The 26,216-nt window shown below is 43.2% G+C and overlaps 1 protein-coding gene across 3 annotated transcripts; it reads right to left on the bottom strand.

Moving 5' to 3' along the window:
* Nucleotides 1-8,068: 8,068 nt before the first annotated feature.
* LOC119773767 (CXXC-type zinc finger protein 5-like) lies at nt 8,069-21,716 on the bottom strand. 3 transcript variants are annotated; one of them, XM_038270898.1, is made up of 5 exons: nt 21,309-21,533; nt 20,994-21,107; nt 14,506-14,696; nt 13,349-14,395; nt 8,069-10,459 (listed from the first exon to the last, which is right to left on the bottom strand). In XM_038270898.1, exons 3-5 carry the CDS (start codon nt 14,620-14,622, stop codon nt 10,412-10,414), a joined length of 1,212 nt encoding a protein of 403 aa, XP_038126826.1. In that variant the 5' UTR covers nt 14,623-14,696; nt 20,994-21,107; nt 21,309-21,533; the 3' UTR covers nt 8,069-10,411. The 3 variants fall into 3 exon arrangements, with proteins under 3 accessions (XP_038126826.1, XP_038126827.1, XP_038126825.1); XM_038270899.1 differs by lacking the exons at nt 20,994-21,107; nt 21,309-21,533 and adding an exon at nt 21,562-21,716; XM_038270897.1 differs by lacking the exon at nt 20,994-21,107 and having other exon boundaries at nt 21,309-21,532.
* Between the last annotated feature and the right edge of the window lie 4,500 nt (nt 21,717-26,216).

The raw sequence follows: 26,216 nt of genomic DNA on the forward strand, positions 1-26,216 counted from the left end.
GCACTTTAGATGAATGACTGTTTAGATGCCACTGGTGGTAGCACTATTGATACTTTTAAAAACGAGTATTGTATCCGGATACAACGTTTCAGTATCGATACTTTTGACAACCATAATTCTGAACCTTCTGCCAAAAGGAAATGGCTTGTATTCCTTATAAAGGATGTGGGACGGGTCCAGCAGACTGCTTATAGATGGACTGAAGGGAGGGCTTCATTCCTCCCCATCACCTTCATAGCAGTCTGTACCAGGAGCTGCAACTTTGATTTGGACTGTGGAGAGAGACACTAAACTGACACTAAACACCCTCACTATGCATAAAAAATACATCCTTTGCTGTAAACATCAAAATGTATTCAACATGATCTTCCCATCTTAAAAGGTTATCCAGGTGGATACCCAGATACCTATAAGAGGTGATCTGTTTGATCTCCTCCCTCTGATTGGACAATGGGGTATGAACCCTGATGACCCCAAACACCATCTCCTCAGAATGTCACACCACTAAGCAAATGTTGGTAACCTCAGGGAGGTGCATCGACGGTCTGAGTTCTGGTGAAGCAGGCTGAGAATGGCACTGTCGTTAGAAAAAAAGAAAAAAACTGGTTGCCCGGGAGACTATTCGTGGTGTCATTCATGTAAGGTGTGAACGGGACAGGCATCCTGAGGTACGCCTGTACTGATGCATCTGTATTCTGAAACTGAGTCATTAATCCTGATAATTTGTTTTAAAAAAAAGAATAAAATGACTTAATAATTAAAGGATTAATATTCATCTGGGTCATTTTCTGTAAGAGCAGATGAGGCTGTAATGCGTTAAAAGCAGAACTATGATGCTGAAGAGCCAGGTGGGTGATGCTATTAACTGCATCGTCTGTATTCTTTCCCTGCCTATAAGCAAACTGAAGTGGGTCTATACTTTCAAAGCATTTCATAACAACAGAAGTTAGAGCCAGTAGTCTTTAATCGTTGTTTTCTAAAGGACAGGGTTTCTTTGGAATGGGTATGATGGTCGATTTTTTCCAGAGGGCAGGAACCAGATGGGAATCTGCTGACCTCTGAAACACAGAGCACCATGCTGGGGTCAGCTCTGCAGCAAAGGTCTTTAGGGAAAAGGATGCTATCCAGGCCTGCAGATTTCCTTTTCTCGCATCTAAGTGCATTGTAAAACGGCTCCGCTCTGATCGGCATACAGTGGGAACATCAGACCCCGGTCGACCCGTTGATTTACGTAACGCCATTCAGTCTAATTTACGGACATAAACACGCTGCGGCAACTCTGCTTACATTCCATAAACATGGGGCAGCACTGGTGAGAGGGATACGGATGGACGAAAAACAAAAAAAAACAATACAGCTCACTTAGTACGTCTAGGCTTCCTTCCATGCTGCTCTCCATTGTTTACATTCCTGATTTCTGTCACTCTGGTGAAATCATCAAGCGTGATGCCCAATGCCAGCGCCATATTGTTTTCATAAAAACAGGCGTTTCTCCTTCGATCTATCCATATTAGCCTTACCTGCGATGACCTCTGACCTGTCAGCTTAGCATCAATTTCCATTCCTCACCTCATCGAATGCTCTAACATGGACTGGATCAGCTGCTTCTCTGGAGTGTTGCTTGGATCTTTCTATCACTCCAAATCAGGCATCCTCAAAGTCGGTCCTCGAGGGCCGCTGTCCTGCAGGTTTTCAAGGTTTCCCTGCTTTAGCACAGCTGATTATGATGATTGCAGTTGAGCAAAAGCCTGTTAATCAGCTTTCAATTAAAATCAGCTTTGCTGGAGCAAGGAAACCTCTAAAACCTGCAGGACAGCGGCCCTCGAGGACCGACTGTGGGGATGCCTGCGCCAAATCCTCCAGTTTCTGCTTTTATAGACAATAAACAGTTAATAAACAGACTTCCTGATCATCCTCTAAGTGTTCTAACACCTCTCTGCACATGATTAACATTTTTCTTTAATCACCAGTGAATCAAGAGGTTTATGAAACATTTTATTGAGGCTTTAAACAACACATTCATGTGAAACAATCTAAGCTGCTCAGGGAAGTTTCTGCGTTTTACCAGCAGGTGGAGCATGGAGAACGCCTCTGTGTTCTTCCTCCTGTGTTTACCTCCTCCTCCTCTTCCTCTGGGAAGCAGGAGGAAACTAAGAGGCCTAATGAGCCTCGGGGGATCGGTGGAGACGGAGTCTCTGCTGCAGTAATTAGGCCCATCAGGGGGCCATTAACTGGCTGTTAAACACACAGCCAGGTGGATCAGAACCAAGGCCCGGTTCAGCAGTCAGTGACAGTGGGATGCAGATGGGATCCATTCCAGAAATCTGGGGAACTGGTTTCTCTTATTTAGCAGAACTATATAACTCATGGAAGGAAGGTTTTCTCTCTCTGGTAGTTTTATGTTTTACAGACAGAAATGAAGGAATCAGCTCTCTGACCTCATCTGTTGCTTCGTAACGTCTGTCAGCTGGTATGGAGAGGTGGGCTACAGTTCTGTGGTTTAATCCATCCAGAACCACAGCGGATGGAGCGGCCTCTGCCTCATCCACAGCTGAGACAGCAGGAACAACCAGACAAGGTCCTGCACCAGTAATGGACCCTGATCCAAAGTTAACTGCATCGTTGAAATCCCAAACATTTCTTGGATGGAGGAATCAGGAGAACATGGGTCCTTCATCAGATGAGCTCTAGAGTCTGATGCTCTTCATCGTTCAGTCTTTTAAGGTTCTGATGGTCAGTTTTCCTTCTTTATTCAGCTGCTCATTCTCTCTCAGTCCACTTCTTGGTTTCCTTCTTCTCTGTTTAGTGGAATCGGTCAAGTATTAGATTCAGTTTGTTTCTATAGCACCAACTCACAACACATGTCATCTCAAGGCACTTTACAGAGCCAATTCAATCAGATTGGTTCAAAGTTTTCTATCTAAGGAGGTCTAATCTATGATCAAAGGTGTTGATAGCAGCAGCACAGCAGATATTACTCTCTAGGATGGAGTCACAGCCAAACAGGAACAGACCAGATGAAGCTACTATGGTGAGAAACAGCAGAGAGAGCATAAAGTTAGAAGTTAAACTAACAACTAAAGCAGATTGGGATAATAGAGATACAACGAAGAAAATGATGAAAAAGGGGTCCCTATGTCCTCCAGCAGTCTAAGCCTATAGCAGCATAACTATAGAGATAGCTCAGGATAACCTGAGCCACTCTAACTATAAGCTTTATCAAAAAGGAAAGTTATAAGCCTACACAGCAAACTGAAAAATGTTAAATAGTATGGTGTTAGTAGACGTTGTTCAAAGACAGTGTTAATTTAGCTCTTAATAGAGTTATATTATACAAATATAACTCTGAGGTGTCACATGTTAGTAGTTAAAATGGACTGTTAAAAAATACATAATAAATCTGGAGGTGTTAAAATGGAAAAAATAACTCTTTGTCTATCAACTCTGAACTCCTATAGTGGATTTGACACCCAAAGTTTACATTCACAGACTCCAATGCTACAGGTACCGAACGAAGCTGAGGAAAACTTTACTCTCCATTTTGCTGCCATACAGACCTTTTTACCCAGCCTGGTAAATCATTTCTCTCAGATGGTTTAAATTTCTTATTTGCTTTCTAACTCTGTCATTTTTTTGAGTCACAAAAAAAAAAAAATCGCCCCCTTTAACTAAAGGTTTTATTTAACAGCTAAACCATGGCTTTTAAGGAAAAGCCCAGTGTTGTATAAAGTACTGAAATCTTGGAGTCAAGTAAAAGTATAAGTACCTCTCCAAAATATGACTTTGGTAAAAGTCCAAGTCACTGACTGAAATGTTATTTGAGTAAAAATCTTAAAGTATTTGAAATGGGTTGTACTTAAGTATAAGAACTACTGTAAAAATAGATGTACTCAAGTAATGTAGTGAAAAGTAAAAAGTAGGTGCAGTTTGAATGACATTTTTTTTACATTTTGGTAAACTTTGGAGGTTAAATCCACTTAAAATAATCTAAACAACCAAGTGTAGGATAAATTTAGACTGGCTTTGCGAAACAGGCGTATCCTATTGGTGTTGATGAACAAGCCCAGGCAAGACCCGACTTTGTAGTCAGTAGGTGGAGTCAAAACAAAACACAGGTAAGTGACCGCGATCATCTGACAGAAGATTATCTGAGTTGGTCTCTTAACTGGTTTAACAGTCCAGACCAAGAATGTCCCCAAGTGCTGCAGTCCCAGAGGTTATGCTGGAAGCTGATCCTGGTCAAGGATCCAGAACAGACAGGAACAGAAACAGGTGGCAGGATCCAGACTTCCAGGCATCCACAGGCTCCCAGGAGGGTTCAGAGTCTGACTGGGACCAGAAGCATGACCAGGTGGTCACGCACAGGAGCAGACAGGATCAGGTGCAGACAGGCAGGCTCAGTGGAAGAGGGTAGCCAAGACAGGACGTGGAACCAAAACTTGATGCAGGACTTTAAACTGGTCTTCTCCCTGGAGCCAGGCTTACTGGATAAAAACTGAACCTCCCCACATAATGAGCCAAAAACCCAGAGGACTCCGCAGGGGAGTGAAAGTTCTCAAAAAAATGTATACTCTTAGAAAGTATAAAGTACTCCAAAATATACTTAAGTACAGTAGTGAAGTATTTTTACTTCGTTACTATACAACACTGGAAAAGCATACATGTACTTCAGGAGGTTTTAGGATTAAAAACCTGATGTCTGACATGTTTGAAGTTTTTCTACTTTAATTTACTGCACCCTAATAAAACTTACTGCAATCAATTGGTTGCAGTGGCCATATTAGTCAATTATTAAGTGTTTGATTCAAGGTTGGTCTGGCCTCATTAAGATCAAGCACCATAGCAGAAAGGTCAGAGAGGATTAAAGCAGGGTCATGTTCTAAACCAATATCCTAAAATTTAAACATCTAGTTCTGTTGATCAGATGATGTAGTTCGGGATAGACCGACTGTAAAAGATGTGGTAGTCCGCCTAAACTAGCAGCCAAGAAGTGTGACTGTGGAGACAACAGCACACAGCTCAGGAAGGAAATTTATCATACACCAAAAACTATGTAATGGGAAAAAATGTTCACGCTCTGTTCCTGTTTGGACTCTGCTTAATAACTGATTGTGAGCTTGTTTTATTTGTTGCACAGAAGTATTTGCTCAAGCAGAACACCTGCTAGATGTGAGTCTTATCTCTGAGCTGTTTTACAGTGTTAGATGTTTTGGTAAGAAGCCAGACTCCTTTAGACTCAAAGTTCATTCAGCATCTTACTGTTTTCTTCAACTTTTTTTCTTCCAGCTTTTATTGTCATTACACAGCAGTCTTGGGTTAAGGGTCTTTCTCAGGGACCCAGAATGGCAGTTGGTGGGAGTTTGGCTTGAAATCAGAATTCTTATAACACTCGCCAAATGGTTGTTCGTGAAAAAGTAGCAGGAGCAGAATCAAACCCATCGTTAAAGATGTCTTAAACATCACTAGCTGTGTTGGAAAGCTTGCTCTGCACATGAAAACGTGGCCTGTGTGAAACACGGAGGCGGTAGCATCACGCTGTGATGCTGATCTTCTTCAGCAAGGTCAGAAAAACTGCTCAGTTTATGGGAAGCTGGATGGAAACAAATCCATGATGCAGGGATGGAGGTTTACCTTCCAGCAGGAAAACCGCCCTATAAACATAGAGAAGTGGGTGGCCCAGTGGTTAGGGCTCACAGAGGTTCTGAGTTCAAGCCTCACTCCCACTGACTGCCACACAGGGTCCCTGAGCAAGACCCTTAACCCCACACTGCTCCCCGGGCGCCGCACAATGGCAGCCCAGTGCTCCCCAAGGGGATGGGTTAAATGCAGAGAGTGAATTTCGTTGACAATAAAAAGCTGGAACAAAACAAAAACTAAAAAACTAAAAATAACTAGAAATGTCTTCTGTCAAAATGTCTTCTGGAGCGTTACATCTGGTGCAGACATGATGACACTATCTGGTAGAACCTCTGAGGTAGAAACAGCGTGTTTTTGGCTGTTATGTAGAAACCCTGAGGTATAAAACCATAGAGGTAGAACCTCTAGATGTCAATCATTGAGACAGACTCCTCAAGGAGCTGAGCTTTTTTCAAACATGCTCCATAATTATCTGATGTTTAGAAGAAAACATTTTTTCTCCATAGCTTCGCTTCGCTGTGTAATCCTGACAGATTAAATCCTGGTAATCTACGGCATCCTGTAACTCTTCAAAATGACGGAAAGTGTTAATATTTGTTTATAATCCAGTGGTTTGTGGTTCTGTTCGGATCCAGGATGATCCACCATCCTCTAATCTAAAAACCCAACCCTTACGTCAGCCAGGATGGTTCTAGGAGGACAGCCCCCGCCCCTCTCCTCCTCAGGCCACGCCCACATTCTAGAACACTGGTGGTGGGCCCATTGTTAGCGCAGTTGCCTGGCAACACGGCGCACCGTCGTCAGGGACAACCAGGCTCTGTCTTTCTTTCTTTCTCTGTCAGATAGCAACACCATTACAGAGATGACAAGCCCACGCTCACACACACACACACCAAGCTTCCATCTTGTGGCAGGAAAATTTCACACAAACAGGAAAACATATTGTTCATTTTCATGCCTGCTGCCTCCTCCTGCTCACACACATCATTACTCACTGCGACGCATGATGCAATCATCAGACATCCCTTCACCCCGTGTGTGTGTGTTAAATGCTTTATTATAATTCAGCACATGAAGAGGTCACAGAGACGGATTACATGAGGAGAGGACGGAGAAAGGCTCTCTCCTCCTTCCTCCTCCAGCCTGGGAGGAAGAGGATGTTTGGGTTCAGCTCCCACAAAGAGCCGAGGAGCGTTTTCCCCATGAAAGATAAACAAATATCTATAAACATTTCCAGCACATCGTCAGGTGCAGAAACTCCAGCAGAGCTGCGGGAAGAGAAGATGGGATTGAGAAACGTTCTGCAGAGAATTGAGCTTCACTGGCGAAGACGTTATTGTGCGTAATCTGAGATGATTCAACAAAGAGGCCACATGAGCCTTTGTTCGTGCCGTTTTACCTCCATCTTACTCTAAACATCTGCGTGATTTGGAAACCCTGAGATAGAGCCTAATGTTGGGAGTTATTAGAGCTTTATTAGCTTCGTCTTGTTGCAGTGAAATTTAGTGGTATGTTTTGTTTTGTGAAAAACATCAAATTAAGCAAACGTCAGGGAAGTTCACACAAATGAATAAAATATAGTGGAAAAAAGCAGATCCCAATGGGAATTACAATAAGCTAGAATGAGATGATCCTACTGGAGGAGATACACCAGGCATCCCCAAAGTCGGTCCTCGAGGGCCGCTGTCACGCAGGTTTTAGAGGTTTCCTTCCTCCAGCACAGCTGGTTTTAACTGAAAGCTGATTAACAGGCTATTGCTAAACTGCAATCATCATAATAATCAGCTGTGCTAAGGCAGGGAAACCTCAAAAACCTGAGGGAAGCTGGTTAGAGTGGGAAAATCAGGCATTTTTAAAAAGGTTGAGTTCCTAAACGGAAATAATGCGACCCAGACTGCATTACAAATGGATTTCCTTTTTCTTTTTAAACCAACAGGTGTGCAGGAGGAGGCTTTAGTGCCATGTTTACTCAAAAATATGTCCAGGTTGGGTTGCTCAGTGCTGCAGTGGGTAGCAAGAAGGCTTTAGGTTAGATTCTCGGCCCAGGGTCTTTCTGCATGGAGTTTCCATGTCCTCCCTGAGCATGCGTGGGTTCTCTCCGGGTACTCCGGCTTGCCCCTCAGTCCAAAACATGACTGTTAGGTAAATTGGCTAATCTAGATTCTAAATTGTGTGCGTGAATGGTTGGTTGTCTCTGTGTTGCCCTGGCGACCTGTCCAGGGTGTACCCCGTCTCTCACCCATAGACTGCCGGAGATATGCACCAGCACCCCTCGTGATCGTAGATGGTCGTGATGGAAAATGGATGGATATTCAGGTTTGCAAAAATACATTTTATAGTTTTGCTTTTGGGTCCATATTCAATACCAGACCCTTAGCTGAATGTTTCCTAAAAAAAATTGGAGAACCGATTTGATTATTCCACCAAACGCTTAACTTTTCAAGATAAAATTTTAATGAGAATGTCTTAGTGTGTACAAGGTATCACTGAGCATGTCCTCAGCTGACAAACAGGAAATGACACAGTTGCAGTGTGGAATGTTCTGATCTCTTCCAGCTCGGTTCCGTTGGGTCTCGGAGTTCTGCTCAGGGGATCCAACGGATCCCTGAGAAATTCCCGCGCTGCGCTGGAAGTACAGCTCTTTGTTTCTTTTACCACTTGGTTCACTGTGCTCTGATACAGGAATATGGGGACTGGTTCTGAACTCTCTCTGAGATCCAGGGTTTAACTGATGGTTTGATACCAAAAAAAAATCATTTTCTCATTTTGGGGTTAACCAGAGATGGTAAGACTCGGAAAGCTTCAACTAAATTACCAAGAATCCAGTAAAACTGTTCTTCCCACTTCACTTTTGGCTTTATAAAACCTCATAAACCTCCCGTCAAAATCCAGCAAACCCAATGAACTCCTAAAACTCTTTCATTTGCCAGATTAATGACCGGCTTCACTTGAACTCAATGAACTCTGGAGCCCCAAGAGAGTTAAGAAGCAGCTCTTATTGTACCAGCAGAAACACCATCCGGTAAGAGTCAATCAAGGTGCCTGTAAAGTTCTGGAGGAGGTAGACAGAAGAGACAGATAACAGTGATGTGGTTGCTGTAGTCCTACTGTAGGGAACTTGTCCATATTAACAGTCTTGGATCACTTCCTACTGAGGTCAGTTTGTGAATCCTCTTGGAGGTTAGCTTGTCCGCCAGTTTTGGTCAAACTGAAGAAGTCTCTGTGGCTGAGTCCTGAATCATCCTGGGTTTTGCTACAATGGGATTAGTGGTTTTGCTGGGAAGATGAGGAGGAAGAGGAGGAAGGCAGTTGTCTGATGAATGGAACAAAATATGTTTAGAAAGTTCTTTCTTTATTAACCTGAAGTAGAGTTTTGTTGGCCACTACCCAGTTCGACCAGTCAAAGCCTTAAGCCATGTTCACGCAAACCGCGGACAAGGCGCAGGAAGCAATATGGATGTTATCTTTATGTAAAGCTGTAATCAGGAGCAAATTAATTCATGTTGCATTAACCAATTACTTGCTTAAATGGTTTTGAGATGTGGGTGAAGGAGTGCAGTGAAGATGATGGGATTTCTTTATATCTTTGTGAATTGATGGTGGGACAGGTGAAATGCAGACCTACCAACAGCAGGTGAACAACGTAAAGAAATGGCATTTTTTTTCTACGTTGGGTATGAAGACGGCTTTAGACAGCTACAGCTTTAAATATAAACCAGAATGATTTGCTCGAACAGGATGAAGACCTTAGAAAACCTTTATCCTCCCTTTGACACAACGAGCGGAACAACATTTTAAAGTCTACCCTACTTCCTTCGGAAGCCTGTAGCTTCCTATACTTGTCAGTTCATCTGTAGGAATATACTCTCTACTTTACCTAAAGCATTTGTTCCCCTGAGTGTTTTTTTTTGTTCTTAGTTATGATCCAAAACCTTAAACAAAAACTACCGTAATACTTTGAAATCCTTCAGCAGTAAGCAATGCTGTGGCACATTAAGGATTGGCGCTTTACCCGCCCTGAACTTAAGACTTCAGGGCTAACAAGATAATACTGACCAGGTTAATGGGTTTACAAGCTTAAAGGTTCACTCAGGGAACCCTGTAATCTGGATCCAAATGCGACCTGCGTTTGCTCTGATGTTCTGTCCCATCATGAACGACAGCTATTCATTGTGAAAACTGGACTTGAGCAGAAATTCATGGACTTCCAGAGGGTTACTCTACCCCGGGAGTTATTTTAGGGGCTGATTCTGCCTTTAGGTGAATGGATGGTTGTAGGTAAAGTTGAACTGACCCGTATTAACACATCTGGCTAAGATTACAAAGATGGATCAAACCAATGTGGCAAATCAGACATCAAGATATAAAAGAAGGTACAAAGACATCTCTCTGGTTTTGACCCAAATCTTGGATCGCACAAAATCAGGAAAAGTTCATTCAACCGCAGAGATAAAGTAACAGTACAGAACATTTATCAGTTGAATACAAGAACCGTTGCAGATGTGTCAGATGACTTAATGGTTTGAATTAACCTGCTTTAGTTGAGCTACTTGAGATGCTAACTTATTTACCAATGGAGGGTGAGTTTAAGGGATCCAACTGCCTCTCCCTCCTCCCCCTCCTCTGCCTCCATCCAGTCGAAACAGGATTTCTGGGCAATCCCGCACACGACAAAGTTCGTGCTGCGGTTCAGTCCGAGACGACGCAGTCCTTCCTCTGAATTTCATTCAGTCCAGGTCTGTCTGCGTTGGTAAATCCACTGGTGAAGGAAAGGCTAGAAAAACCAGCGGAACGCCTCGCCGGCTGGGACGGAGGGCGGCCGCTGAGGAGAAAACAAAGAAGAAGAGTTGATATTTGCACAAACTTTTGCAAGCATCTGACACACTTTAGTTCAGACCATAGTCGATTCCCTTCAAATGACAGACAGTTTTTTTTATTTTTGTAGATTTGCAAGGATGCAAAAACTTGTTCAAGGTTCAACTTTTAACTTTTAACCTGTTTGCCTTTCAGCGTTTTTCTAATAAGTCAAGACCTTCTCTGTGTTTGGCCTTTGGGAAAGGTTCTGACCCAGCTTTAAAGTTTGAGGACTTTTGGACACCTCCTTTTTTATCTTATCCTTTAGCAAACCCAAAGGAATTTGTGGACTCTACAGGACAAAACTCTGAAGAAGTTCTGTCAAAGCTTTAATGTTCAGCACACAAAGTCAAGTTTAGGACCAAGGGAACGTCTGTCAGGTCGACTTCAAAGAAGCGGGAAAAGGATGAGGCAAGAGTGTGAAACCACCTGCCAACGCACACATTCAGGACACGCATCCACATGCTAAAACACACATGCATGGTGCTGTCAGTTGCCGTGAGCCTCCACAGGTCCAATTAGTGTGTAATTGAGGAAGATTATGGCTGCTAATTCACTGTCTCCCTAACACACACACTCCTTGTTTTAGTGTGCAGAAGAGGGAATAATTAGAGCTGGTACGTAGACATTCCCACAGGAAGTGTGTGTGTGTGTGTGTGAGAAAGATATATGGAGTCATCAGTGAGGTCGAAAACTGGTGTCAATGAATTATTGATCGCCGCTACTTCTTACGGCAAAGACGAGCGCTGGCACACACGCCCTGAGGAGGAGGCAGATAACATAAATATTCTCCGTTTCCCGCTCTCTGCAGGCTCTCTTTATCTCTGTGAATCAGTGTAGAGCTGGTGTGTGTGTGTGTCTGAGTGAGTGTGTTGGGCTCAGTGTGTGTGCATTGGCAGCCTGCCAGACCTCAGCATGCTCCGAGCTCTCGCTTTTCACCACCCACCATCTGCACAGCACTCACACACACTCACTCAGCGGGGTGAGCGATGCCTTCCAGCCTCACTGGCAGTCATCTGGGTTAAGTGAGCCAGGACACACACACGCACATCCCAGAGAACCAAACACACACACAGAAACAGGAAGAGAGGCAAAACCGGCTAAATATTCAGCCCTGTCACTGTACGTGTACAAAGACGAGTCATGTTTTGAAAAGTATTGATACCCGTTGAGCTTTTCCTTGCTTTGTCTCATTAAAAACTCAAACTTGAGAGGGTTTTATTGTGTTTTTATGAAAAGGACAGCACATGGCATTGAAAAGTTTTGAAGTGGAAACAGAGTGATCAGAGATCTGGAAAGTCTAGCTCTCTGGGTATTTCTCTCTCCATGTAGTGGGACCATCTTTCTCTGCACATGAAACTGCAGGCGGTTTGGGCAAAATCATCTTTGGGAAAGTCCTGGATTTAGCTGCATCAGCTTCTGCCTTCATGAAGGAAAAAGAAAGCAACCTGACAGAGTAATGCTGCCACCACCGTGTTTCATTGTGAAGACTGCATGTGAAGATGCGTACACACAAAGGGTGACAAGCTTGTAAGAGTAAAGGGCTGGTTATCCTCCCGCAGCAGTATTTTGCCCAATATTGAAGCGTGGTCTGCGCTATGGTGTTCCGTGCAACAACACCAGATGGACAATCAGGTACTAGCTGTGGGTCTAGATACGCCCGAAGTGGTGAGGGAAATTTTGTGCGACAACAGAGGGATATGAGGGCAAAAGAGAAAGGATATCCAGGTGGAAAAAGGGTCCCAGCGTTCTCGTGCACCTCGCTCTTCTGGCTGGTCCATCTTCACGAGTTGTTTTCCATATTCGCGGTCATACAAACAAAACAAGCCGGTAAGGTACCAAACAGGAACTATGCATAGAGTAGAGCGGATGTAGAATTGACCAATTAGAGGCCTCCTATCTGCGGCACTGTCTGCTGTCACCTACAATTTGGGACCGTGGGGTTAAGGGTCTTGCTCAGGGACCCAGAGTGGCAGTCTGTGGTAGTCGGCCTTGAACTCAGAACCTCAGGATTCCAAGCTCTATGCCCTAACCACTAGGCCACCATTCTCCCTCTAGGTTTTCAGTCTAGGTTGACCTCCATGTTGAGGTTGACCTACAGTTTTGGTCCATCTTCTCTCCATGTTTAAATGATGGATCGAACAGAGCCCTGGGAGATGTTTAAAGCTTTGGATTCAGCTTTGGAACCCAACTCTCCTTTAGACTTCACATCTTCCGCATTGACCCAACTGTTGGGTTCCTTAGTTGTGTTTTATCAAAAGTTTCCTTCCTCTTCACATAATACCCATCTTTGAGTAATGGCAAATTCACACTGGAGTCAAATGACACAACCAGATCAAGTGATTTACATTGTATTCTGATGTAGAGTCGCATTCAGAAGCAAAGCCATGCAAAGAAAACATTTTAACGATGCAAATGGCAAGATTAGGGCAAACATAGCAAAGTGTATTACTCCAATGCCGGTTACAGCCCTCCACCTCTGCCTGGCCTCTTGCACTAGACTCTCACTGTTCTCAGTGAGCTCCAAACCGTTTTTTTGCCTTACTTCTTTGCACAGGTGTTCTGCCACGAAAATTGGATAAAAGTTTTGGGTCTTGGTGAGAGAGAGGTAATGCAAGAAGTTACTCTGGTCTAGCCGTAGATTGTTGGAGAAATGTCAGGCAAGCAACAACATTAAAATTATGTGAAACTTTTGTTCCGTTCCGAGTTTGGTATGAAAGCACCACAGGTTTGTCATATTTCATCCCAATAGAACCCACTGAAGACTAATGAGACAAAACAGGAGTCAGTTTGAGTCCTGAAAAGACTTTGGTACTGCATGGTAAGTGTTTTTCTGTGTGTGTACCAGCAGGCTCACCTCTAGGACCCCACCTCCTCCTCCCGGCTTCTTCTTTAGCTCCTCGCACTTTCTGAACTTGCAGATCTGGTGCCCCGTCTTCCTGTTGCGACAGGACGAGCAGACGCCGCAGTTGATCAGCCGTCTGCACGGCCCGCAGACGCCGCAGCGCTTCCGCTTCCTCTTGGCCACAGTCCCTGATGACGATGAAGATGACGAAGAGAGGGAGACACCCCCTGCTGTGACCCCTGACGATGAGGGGGAGGAAGAGGAGGGGCAGGGGGAGGAGTTGGTATGCTGTTGGCAGTCTGTTAGCGCTCTCTGGCCGCTCGTCATCTGGAAAGCGCTGCTGGCGTCTGAAATCCCTCCACCTGCGGATCCCATTGCCATGACAATGACCCCAGGGGGTAAACCAAGCCCCCCCAGAAAGCCACCACTCATAACTCCTCCCCCATTGCAGTTGCTGCCCTCTGATAGGCCCATCATGTCCGGGTGGGCGTGCCCCTGCTTGTTCATGACACCACACTCTGCTCCACCACTGTAACCGGAGAGAAAGTTCCCATTGCTAGGCGGTATGGCGTGATGATGCGCTGTTCCTTGGCTAACAGGAAGTGATGCAGTGTGTCCATGTTTTTCAGCTCCGCCCCCTTCACTTCCACCACCACCACCCCCTCCCCCACCAGGACCCCCGCTGCTCTGGTGCATGCTGCTGCTGTGGGCATGCGAAGAGGTCATGTGACCGGGAGTCGCCGAGGGGTGGTGGTGAGGATGTGTTGGCGCCGTGGCCACAGGTTTGGGTCTGCCCCAGAACATGGCTGCTGGGTGGTTCATGTTCATGTTCATGTTGTCATGACATCCCCAGGGGGCCGTCGCCATGGCGCCCAGCCTGGCAGCGGTAGGGGGGAAGATGGGAGCAGCGGCCGCCAGACGGGCTGCCAGCTTGGCCGATTGGGGAAAGTTTGTTACGTTCATGTTCATGTTGACATTGGTCTTGTAGAAGGTGGCGATAGATGAGCGATACCGGTCCATCTCTGTGGTGTAGTCCAGCATTGGCGCCAGACCAGACACCTGCAACAAAGGTCATTTTTCGTTACACCATACGACTTTACAAACCAACCACTATCGCTTCAACACTGCGGTTCATTGGAAGGAATCAAAACGTGAAAAAACTGCCTCACCTGGCTTTGACCGCCATAACCATGGTGATTTGGGTGATGGTGAGAAGGGGCGGAGCTTCTTTGCAGCATTGAGGAGAGGTCACTCTCCACACAAACGCCGCTCGTCATTCCCGACATGACCGCACACACACACACATATATACACGTTTGTTCAGCTGGCGGTTAGCTCTGAAAGGTTAGCACGCTTTGATCTGTGAATAAAATAAAAAAAGTGTTTTTAGGAAATACATCAGAATTTGTTTTGTTATTTCTACCTACAACCCTGGTCTAATCTTTCAGCCCATCTAAGATTGTAAAAAACACATCTACACATCAGTTCTTTTAAATGATGCTAAGAGGTTCCTCAATCTGACGTGTGCAACTCCATCCTTTGTATTAGTAATTAGCAGAGATGAGCGAGGATGCAGCTTACTTAGGCTGTTACCTTTCTTCCACAGTACTCTAGGGCTGCTCTCACAAAGGAAGCGGAGGACTCTACGCATTGCTGTAAAATCATTATAGTGTAAATGTTGTTCAGCAGCAGAGAGGGGCTGCAGAGCGACGAGCTGAGCAATGCATTAGACAAAGAACAGCATGCAAGTTTAAATAATTCCTTCCTCTTCAAAAGTAAAAACAGTTTCGTCTCGGGTTCAGTTGTGAGGGATGTCATCTGGGTGTCTTAAATCAGAGACGATCTAAAACGTGCCCAGACACACAAAGACAGAAGAGAAAGAGAGTACTTGTTACAATAAAAAGATATTAATCAGGAAAGCTGTGATCAGGAAGGAATGTCTGCGCACAGACATATTAGTGTATGAGGTTTTGAATAGGAATTTATTGAATGTATAACATTTTCCTCATAGCTGAGGAATGGGCAATTTAACAACCTCAGATCCATGACTACAACGCATGCATTAATCTGAATCTGTTTGCACGTCTTAGCTTGAAGACAGAAACATGGGAGAAGAAATGTTGGAACCATTTGGTGCTGGCACAATGATGATGAGACCACCTAGTACACCTAGTGTTTAAGAAATAAGTTAAAATGGTTCTAGGTACCAGGTAACTTTATAAAATCAGTTCAAATGTGAATTGTACCTATAACTACTCTGAAGTACATTTTAAAAAGTGTCTTAAAGTGTTTTATTAAGCAAAGACATTGCAAAACGTACACACACAATCTTTTATTCCAGCCATTAACAACACACAAAAGGACAAGATGCAATGCAACAGTGCTTCCAACAGTACCAATCTGCAGCCTCTTGTCTTAATGCAACAAACAGTCCCTTCAAATGGTAGAAATACTTCCTTTTTAACCAGTCAAAATTGTAAAGTGGAAGAAGTGGAGAAGGTGCAACATCAGGGACATAATGTTTAGTTCCATTTGTAGTTTGAGTTTACGGTCTCTGAGTAATTGCATCAACAGTTTCAGGAAACAGGCTTAAATCGGGGGCAACTTTAGTTAGGGAACTCATTCCACAGAAATGACATGACCAAAAAAAAAAATCAGCTTCAAAACTACAGATTGCTTAAGTGTGAGCTGATGGAATTAGTAAAGGATCCTGAAAAAGTGTGAAAACATCCTCAGAAAACTTTAGAAAAAGTCTGGTTTCCTCTGATTTAAGTCTCTTTTGTTGTTGCCATTACCCAGATGACTGAGAATTTAAATAGGCGTGTATCACTGTTAAATGTAACATTTAACAATAGTTAAATGTTTTTGCCTTCAACTTTGAATTGTTTTTATCATGTCTTTGTTACTGCATTCAGCATTGTTCTTATGCCATTGTGGTGGATGTAATAAAGGCTGTAATGGTCATATGCTCTACAGACAATGAAGAATGTGAGAGTCCACAAGCAGTAAATTAAAGCCCTTTCCCCTCTGAGATTAGGTCATTCCAACTTCCCAATTCAGAGATAATGTGGACCCAACATACTAGGCCTTTCAAATTGGTTGGTTTACACAACACGGGTTGGATGGGCAGGTGTTTGTTTGTCAGCAGTGAGGTGCTGACGATAGCCTTGTTAGTTAGAAGAAAAAAGCAACAGGGAGGAAGAAGCTGTGGGTAGTCAAAACCTCGGGACCACAGAACAGTTTGAAAAGTTCGGGCTTGTCAAAAAGCTTAGCCTCCATCAAATCCAGAAACACGCAGTATTAGCTTTTCCTTCATTCAGTCTCCTTTTTTAGGCCTTTGACAGGATGGCCTGGTTTCTATTGTAAACGCATACATTTGTCCCTGTGCACCAAGGTCAAAGTTGACCTTTGTTGAACTTTGAATGTAGAAAGCTTGCAAAGTCACAAAGGGATGCTCTGTGCAGAGCAAAGAGCAAGCACAGCGACAATACACTTTTGACCAGTCTGAAAGACCCAGAAGCCTAGGAATCATTGTTACTTTCTTGCACACTTTTATCTGCTACTCATCCACTCTTTGCAAATGCAGCTTTAGCTATCGAGCTTGGAAAACATTGGACAAGCAGAACAGACATCTGATGGGATCTGTCCCATTATTTTGCTTGTTCAGTTGAGGTTTCTGAGCTAGCACCCACCCATATAAGGGCCAGCATCATGAAAAATATATGCTTTGTTGAGCTTTTACAGTAGTAGCCATTCAAAATTTCCCCATTTTATTTGATGGGCCCTTGGCTGGTTCTTGGCTGGTCCCAAACAATTCCTTTTTAAAAATCAATATTTGTACAAAAACATTCTTTCTGCCAGGATTTTTGAACATTAAGATCAAAACAGAAGCGTAATTTCCTGGTCATACCCTTTAATTCTTGGAATGAGCAGAACCAGAGTAAGAAAATATGCAAGAGGGGGTCACTCCAGTGGCTGGAAGTTGGAGGGGATTTCGCTGGGAGTTGGAGGGAAGTTGGCTGCTTTTGCCTGGCTGCTACTGTATCTATTTCTTAACGCTATTCTTTTGTCCAAACAAAGCACCAAGTATGGTATTTTACTTGGTTCATGTTTCTCCTATTAATGCTTGTGAAGTCTGCTCTTTCAGCATCAGCACTTCCCTGGCACTTCCCTGTTTGCCCAGTAACCAAAACACCAACTTTCTCTAATCAGCAAGCATTAATGCGAGGAAGAGTGTGCACACAATTGCTTAAAGTTGAGATGAAGTGGCTCTTTCGGGAGCTAATCTGCACAGTGACAACAATTGTTCTCTTTGAAGGGAATGTCTAAATCGCAAAGATGCCTTTTTGGCTGCAAGAGGTGACAGATTTTGTTCAGCCTTCCTAAAAAGAGCCTAATGGCCAAAAGAGGTGTGATACCATATTGGAGTAAGTCTAGGGTCGTTTTTCTCAATCGTGGTCCTCAGGTGCCCCTGCATGGAGTGTTTAAGGTGTCTACTTGGCTACACTGGATGGCTGCCGAGGAGGTCAAGCAAAGCATGTAATGAAGAGGTCCCTGTGGACCAGGCTTAAAAACTATTGCTTCAGAAAGAGGTCATAAAAATGAGCATCACCCACACCAACAGAGCCCCCATGTGGGCAAGTGTCTTTAGTTCTGGTTTGGAAAAAATAGAACCAGAAATCTGTTATTACTCCATGGTGTTAGAGGTGATATTTTGTGAATTATATACCTAGGGTTTACTTTCGAAGGCTTAATTATATGATATAGGACCCTTTTGGCACTATAAACAACGCCTGATGGGAGTATGATAGGAACACCATTTTGGTGCACCATTACGCATGGGGAGTGGCGGCCAAGTGGTTATGGTATAAAGCTTGGAATCCTGAGGTTCTGAGTTAGTGCCCCACTTCCACAGACTGCCACTCTGAGTGTCTGAGCAAGACCCTTAACCCACACTGCTCCCCGGGCGCCACACAATGGCAGCCCACTGCTCCCCAAGGTATTGAGTTGAATGCAGTTATAATTTAAAGTAGTTAGATGTTGGATTTATTAGGAATTACTCACAAACATCAGCAATAAGGTTCTTTCTGCCCCAAATATACCAAAGAAAGCAACTATTGCCTCGAATACCAAGTATTCAAGAACATCCTACCATCGTCATCTGTCCTCTGAATACTGAACCATGTTCCAATGACTGACATTGGACACTGTACAAGCTAACTGTCTCATGCCAGTGCCATTTGGTCCAAAGCATAGTTGGTTGCCTTCAAAGCTTTTCTACACCACCAGGATTGGACTCCTAGGAGTTTCTGTCCAATCCTGAACAGCAACAAACCTCCAGGGTATAACACCACGTTTAGTTTAAGGAATAATAATGAGAACCTGGCAGTACAGCTCTGTTTGAATGATATCCTCATTCATGTTTTACCAATCTTCAGGGAAAACTCCTGTACTCTATGTTTATCAGGACAGTTCCTGTCCATTTAGTATATATTCACTACCTTGGTAAGGTTTAGATTCTCCCGTGTCCTGACAGTTGACCTTATCATTAATCTACCAAAGAGAACATGTGGAATTAGCAAAGAAATCAACTCCAGCTCAAAGTCTACTGAATCTTGAAAAGTAATACCACACCGGTCAACTTTTCTAATTAAGCCTCAATGTTCTATCTCTTTTATTATAATCTTAATCTCTCCTTATATCCAGATTAAAATATTGCATAATCTTAATGAGATATGGAAAATCAGTCAGATAGAATCAAAGACTGTCTTTATTAGTTTGAAGAGACGCAGATTTCAGACAACCTATTTCATTCAAAATGAGGTAAGCATAAACTTTTCAAAATAAAAACTGTTAATAATTTGGTCAGATAAGGATACTTTAAAAAATGCTTTAGAGAAGCATTTGTTTCAGTCCATTTCCATTTAAGAAGTCGACTCTCTTACCTAGCTGTTTTTTTTTTTTTATTGTTTGGTAGTTTTTAAGTCAAATCTGTCCCCTAAAGTAATATTTTACTCCAGAAGATGCAGATTTAATCATAGTTGTGGTTCTAACTGTGAGCTTAATTACCTCAAAATCAACAAAACTATTTTATCAGATTGTTTAGTTTGAGTCTGAAAAGCATCAACATTCCAGTGAGAGACATCTCAGGAATTTTGGAAATGTGTGGTCCAGCCAGAGCGTTCCAAAAACTGCACTGCCATGCCTTGCTTTACTAATTAACTACACTAGAGGGGTTTATAAAATCAAGATCAACTTTTCTAGGTCTGGTTAGTCTGGAGTTGCCCAAATGAATCCCTTAACCATATTTTCTGTAACATGAGGATGTTTCCATTTTGATATCTTCTCGCTATTCATCCTGTTTTGTTGTTTGGACAGAAGTCGGATTCTTCTATTAAAGTCGTAGGAAAGTGAATGGTTGCCAATCGGAATTCTCCCAAGTGGTGCATGATTTTACAAGCATGAATAAAGTGAGTGTGATTGGTCGTTTATCAAGGGGGTGGGATTGTTGTGGCGGAAAGTTCACAAGCATGTTTGGTTGTGGCCGGTTTGTCGGAAACATCTAGCTAACCAGTTAGCAACTTAGTGCTAGTAGGTTCCCAATGGGAAATTCCATTGGGACCAAGTAGCACTAAATTGGTGACTTAGAAACGACGCTGTCAAGGAACGCTATGGACAGAGGAAACATGCAAGAGGAGGAGAGTTTAGTGTCGGAGATCGTGGATGAGTCTCCTCCGTCATCCATTTTTTATTTAGAGGAGGAAAGCGGGACGAAGTTGATGTGGAAGAGGACGCCAGGGCAGCAGAAGCTTGGTTTGGTGTAGAAGGCTTCCAGCCGTACATGTTTGAGCCCTTGCCTCGCAACGCTGCCAGTTCTGTTGGCTCTACGCCTGCTGAAGACACAGACGTCCATCCCCATGAACACTGGGATGGAACTCAATGGGAAAGGAAAGGATTCTTATTTCAACCGTTGCGTATATTAGCTGCGACATATGAATCAAGATGCTATGATTGCAAAAATTTGATTGACAGATGACCGTTGATATATGATTGGCCGAATTTAGGTGTTCAAGCTGACGTAAAACTAACTGGTCTGCAGAAGATAACGAAGAAAAAAAAAAACAAGGATTTCAACACAAGATTTTTTTTAAATAGAAATTTTCTAACTTTTTGGACAATATGATCTGATAAAGAGTACATTTATATACTTTAAGTGTTTAAAAAATGTTTGGATTTTGACGGTGGGGAAAAAACTCCAGAAACCACTTTGTGAAAGCGGGGTCCTCAAATTGGTTCCCAGCCTCCCATGAAGCCGCTGAAAGTTGGAAATGTTTGACTGGTTTTGGACCCTGTCCTGATAACAAAACAAACCAAACCTAAGAATAGAAACAGACGAGCCAGAAACACAGCGGCTGCCTTTTGTCGGTGAGGGAACACCGAGCAGACTGCCTGGTGGTGGGAATGAGTGTGAAATCAGGGTGTTTGTCAAAGGAAACAAGCGCGTGCAGCCTGTAACTGTGTGTCTGTGTGTGTGTTCAGTCAGTGTGAAAATGTGTGGCGGCCGCGCACGCGCCTGTCCCCCCCCACCGCCTCCCAAAATCCCCTCCCTCCCTCCCCCCCCTCCAACCCTCAAGTCCCCCGAGGCGTAACTAATTACCCTGTCTGGTCAAGCGGGCCGACGCGAGCTCCGACAGAAGGTCACAGCGGCCACCGACCGCGAGGGGAAAACCGCTCTCCCACGCGACACATTAACACCTCCCCCCTCAGGGCACTGAAAGCCAAGGAGCAGGGAGAGGGGGGGGGGGGGGGGGGGGATGAGGAGGGAGGGTGAGTGATGAGGGGGGGAGGGAGGGAGGGGGGTCAATCGCAAAAAAAAAAGGCAGAGCCGATAAGGACCGATAAATACCGTGAACACAGCATGCAGTCCTATAGAGCGCGAGGAGGAAGATGGACGGCGCGTGCTGCTACTTACCGGCCCCGCGAGGAGGAGGAGGAGGGTGATGAGGAGAAGAGGAGGAAGGAGGAGAAGACCGTCTGGGAATTAGCCCGCCACGGATCATGGCTGGCGGGGAAGGAGACAGAGAAAGAGAGGAGAGGAGGGGAGGGGGGAGAGAGGAGCTCCGGGAGGGATTTGTCGGTCTGTTGGTACCAAGGAGGAGGAGGAGGTGATGGAGGGAGGGATAAGGGAGAGTGGGGGGTGGGGGGGGGGGCGGATGGATAATCACCTGGGCTTGGCACAAGCGAGCGCGAGGCGGGGAGGAGGAGGAGGGAGGGCAAGGCGTTAAATTAGCCCGGCCAAGGAGAAGGGAAACGGCTCTGTGGAGACCCTGCAGGGGAGGAGGAGGAGGAGAGGAGAGGAGCTCGAGGAAAGAAAAGAGAGAAGAAAAAAAACCAACACCAAGGGAGGAAAGGAGGAGGAGGGGGGTGATGAATAATGGCGGAGGTTATGAACGGATACGTGCGTCGCTCTCGCAGCAGGGCGAGAAGGGGGGGGGGGGGGGGGGGGTACACGCGATGCTGATGTTCGCTAACAGACAGGGTGTGTGTGTGTGTGTGTGTGTGTGTGTGTGTTCTGCTGTTGGCAGCGCCCGTGGCGGCGTGCCGAGCGGCGCGCGCGGTGTGAACGGTCTGATTGGCGCCGAGGAGAGGTGAGGAGGAAACAGCAGGCGCGAGAGCTGGCAGGTGATTGGCTACTGGCCACCACCAGGGAGAGAGGTAGAGAGACCTTTGAGAGAGAAGGAGAGAGAGAGCTGAATGAAGAAATGGCTTTCTGCTTTCTGTCTTTAGCAAAACTCAAAGGATAGGACTTAAAAAATAAATAAAACTTTAATAACAATTTCTTATCCTCTAGTAGAGGCTTACAGAATGGGAAGCTGTCCAATAGGGACATAAAGATGATCCACATGCATCTTATTAATAGGTACATATTTTGGCCCTAATTTGGAAGTGTTGGCTCAAATTTAACATTTTGAAAACTGTAGGGAAATCATATTTAAATGTCAAATCATTCTGGCTTAAACATGTATATAAATGTACTCTTTATCAGAAGATATTGTCCCAAAGTTTAGAAAATGTCTATTTAAAAAAAAAAATCCTGTCATTATCTGTTTTTTTCCGTTATTTTATGCAGGCCAGTTAGTTATACGTCAGCCTGAACACCTTTCATTGATATATGATTGGCAACATTCGGCCAATCATATATCAACGGTCATCTGTCAATCACATTTTTTTCAGTCATATTGTTTGTCCCTGTTCTGCTCTGTTTGCCTGATTTGTCTTCGGACTGTTTCCTGGATTCTGCCTGCTTACGACCTTGGATCTGTCTCCTGACCATGGCATGGATTCCCATATCTTCTGGCCTGGAAACCTGCTCCTGCATCAACTTTGACTTTGGTTTCTCCCTCCGGATACTTCTCTTGCTCCGTGTCTGCTGGCTTCTGCTCGTCAGTCTGCTCTGCTGGAACTCAGGGGGCGGCTCACGCAGTATGCTGCAGAAAACAATCCTTCTGGATTCCACTCCTTCCTCTGGACTCTTAACCAGGTTAGTGACTCGCATGCATGCTATCGTTTCCCATCTGAGTTTCGTAGTCACTAACCTGAGTTTCCTCCTGTACAGAGTATCCAGTGATCCTGCCCCAGCTGATGAGCCTCTAAGCTGTCTGCTTGAATTCTGAGCTTCTGACAAATGTAGAGAACAGGGACCAATAAATTGGTGAAACTTTTTTTTTTTTAATTATTAATAGGTGACCCACAACTCTGTTTTCACCAGTAGCCTATGCTGTCTGGATTTTACTTTCATTTTAGTTTTTTGTATCTTTGATATTGTATTGTATAAATAATAATCATTTCAGGTTCCGTGGCAGTATGTGTACAATGTTGTCAAATGTTGGCTGTCACTCCTTTTCATTTTATCATCAGCTTCACACTTATATTCTCTTGGCTAGGTAAAAGAAATTAGAACATCTAAACAGTTTGACTTGCAGTGCTCACACAATGCCAAAAGGACGAAGCATTTTGGAGGCACCGACAATCTGAAAACTTTATTTTGAGGCACAAATAAAGTTTTTGTAGGAAGATGAGTTTCTGATGATTAACCGTGTTGTGTTGAACCATCCAGGTTGGTTTATGGAAAAGCACCAAGGGTCCTGAGTGCTAAAAAATGACTAAAATAATTTTCTTTTGGTTGCATTGACAATTTCTATGAGAAAAGAGGTAAGTCTTGAGGGAAAAGTTAACAGATTTAGAGGAGATTTGAGCTTCTGGAAGTTAACTATTTTGTTTTGCTAAACTGCAAGTTCATTTTGACAAATTTGAGAATTAAATTTCTGCTTCAAGGAATGAACCAGACCAAACTAATGGACATGCAAAACATTTGCTGATCATCATAACATGTAAAATACTGGGAGAAAGATACAACAATATGTTTACCTAACACCACCAAAGCAATTTATCAAACCGGAAACAGTGGGGTGTCGTTTCTACATCTAATTTTTTGCATGTTTAATCACTAACATGCAGAAATATCTGCAGTCATTGTGACGATAAAGAAGCATTGGTACAATAAATTACAGGAGCGATTATATTCCATTCATTTTTTTTTATTATTTGAACTTTCATAAATGAATATAGTACACACATGTCCATGGCTTTTTGGAGCATCAGGATTATAATTACTTAATGGCACAGCATCGTCATGCCTGAATGGACTGCAGAAGAGCTTCTATACAGCCAAGAGAAGGGAATGTACCCACAGAGCAAAAATTGGTTGAAAACACATTGAAAGGACAACCTGATTTACATCCTAACGGCGTCTACATTTGGTTGAAAGGTGAAAAGCCGTAATTTTCCAATCGCTGAAAAGTACTGGAAACTGGGTTTTCAATGTTTTTTTTTTAAGATCTATTATTGGACTAAAGTGGGACAAAATCGGACTAAACAGCCCAATTTTCAACAACTATGACTAAATCGAGACTATGACGGACCGACCAGGTTTAGCCTATAAACTAAATGACGCCTTGTGTTTGGGGGTTACATTATATTTATCTGAGAACAGGAAACTAAATGGAGGAAGGGAGACATTAAAGGGATGAAAAATGTAAAAATAAATGAATTGTATGTTCCTCGTGGCTAATATAGACTACATGCGCTCTGATCCGCCGCACTGAATACTACAAGAAGCATTTGTGGATGATGCAATAAAATTAAATAATAAAAGAATAGGTAGGACAAAAGTATGTAAAGAGGGACTTCGGTCTTTGGATGAATTAATAATAACATGCATAAACATTTTCATATTTTAATATACATTCATTAACATAGAAAGGCCTATAAGTGAATCTAATCTGTCTTTAGTGAATTATTACCAATGAAAGTGGATATTGGGTTCGTTCAGTTTCCAGTTGGAGTGAAGGGATCAGTAAAGATTGACTTTGAGTTTGCTCTGATAATAGAATGGCGCTGAATTTAAGCCAGTAGCCATAAACATGCCAGCTGCCCTGTGGAGGAGGTAAAACTGCTCTCCCTGATTATAATGGGTGTATATTTACTGCCCAGTTCACATCCCAGTGGAACAGAGCTGCTAATGGTTTAAACTGGGGATGAAACTTTGGACTTTATTTTATTTCTTTCTCCCTCAATGATGCTTTAGGGGAGCCATAAGAAGCAAATATATTAAATTATATGGATTTTCTAGGTTATCATTTAACTTACATTTCAAATATTTGACCGTTTGTAAACATATTCCTATATAAATAAAAGTTAATATTCTGTCAAAATTATTATATTATCAATTCATAATTGTAATAATGGTTATAATGATGACCATTACTATAAATACCTAATCCCATGGATTTAATCTATCTGTTGTGTCTGCTCTGCAACAGCAGAGACCGTATCTAGTATCAGTGGTGAGCAATATAACTTAGCGCCTGGTATTCAAGGCACATTCCTCTAACACATCCATTCATTGTTCTGTTTATATAAGAAATTCAGCACTGCTGGTTCAGGATCTTAGATCAGGGAAAACTGTGAAATATTTCAGTGTCATTTTGATTATTATGGTTTACAGATTATGAAAACCCCACTAAACTAGAACATCTAAAAACATTAGATTAATACAAAGATATCTGATACTATTTAACATTGTGTCATAACGGATAATGCAGAGAACGGAATAATTTGATCAACCAGGTATTCGAGAAGACCTTTCTTTACATCACTCATACGGAGATGTCAGGCTTCAGATAAGGTTGTTCATTTCTATGCAGGAAATATTTGTTCTGGCTCCTACAGCATCATTACATCGGTACGGCGTGGATGACATCAGCCTGTGGTTCTGATGAGGCGTTCTGGAAGCTCATGTTGCTTTGATGGAGGCCTTCAGCTTCTCTAAGTGGTCAGTTCTGGTGTCTGTCGTCTTCCTCTTCACCATCCACCATAGGTTCTCTATGAGGTTCTGTTCAACTGACTGCTGGCTAATCAAACCAGCACCATCATGGTCACAATCCACTCAGACTGAGACCATTTAGAGGCCTAGGAAACCTTTGGCTTTAGCATCCATTAGCTGATTAGGGTCTGACACAAGGGGTTTAAAATATTTTTACAATATTCACAACATATAGATACACTAAATGTTTAATTTCTCTAGAAATAAAAGCTTAAAATATTCACATCTATGTGTTATGAATCTATACGTATAAATGAGTTTCTCTTTCTGAAATGAGGGAAAAGAAATGTAGATATATTTTTAAGTATAATATCCTTTAAATCCATCTTTAAAGTTGACATTTACACATTTATTGTATTTTGGTTTTCTATGTCTCTGTGGTGGCATCAGCCGTCTTCTATGGAGCTGTCTGTTGAATCATGGGCTTATCTGAAG

Source organism: Cyprinodon tularosa, unplaced genomic scaffold, assembly GCF_016077235.1.
Source record: "Cyprinodon tularosa strain WSP-4 unplaced genomic scaffold, ASM1607723v1 ctg782, whole genome shotgun sequence".
Taxonomy (NCBI): Eukaryota; Metazoa; Chordata; class Actinopteri; order Cyprinodontiformes; family Cyprinodontidae; genus Cyprinodon; species Cyprinodon tularosa.

Excerpts from the sequence above, each read along its gene's own strand:
- LOC119773767 (XM_038270899.1), bottom strand. The coding sequence starts at position 14,622 with ATGTCGGGAATGACGAGCGGCGTTTGTGTGGAGAGTGACCTCTCCTCA. Across the intron at positions 14,396-14,505 it reads GTTATGGCGGTCAAAGCCAG|GTGTCTGGTCTGGCGCCAAT; the intron begins GTGAGGCAGTTT and ends CCTTTGTTGCAG. Across the intron at positions 10,460-13,348 it reads GAGGAGGTGGGGTCCTAGAG|CGGCCGCCCTCCGTCCCAGC; the intron begins GTGAGCCTGCTG and ends TTTTCTCCTCAG.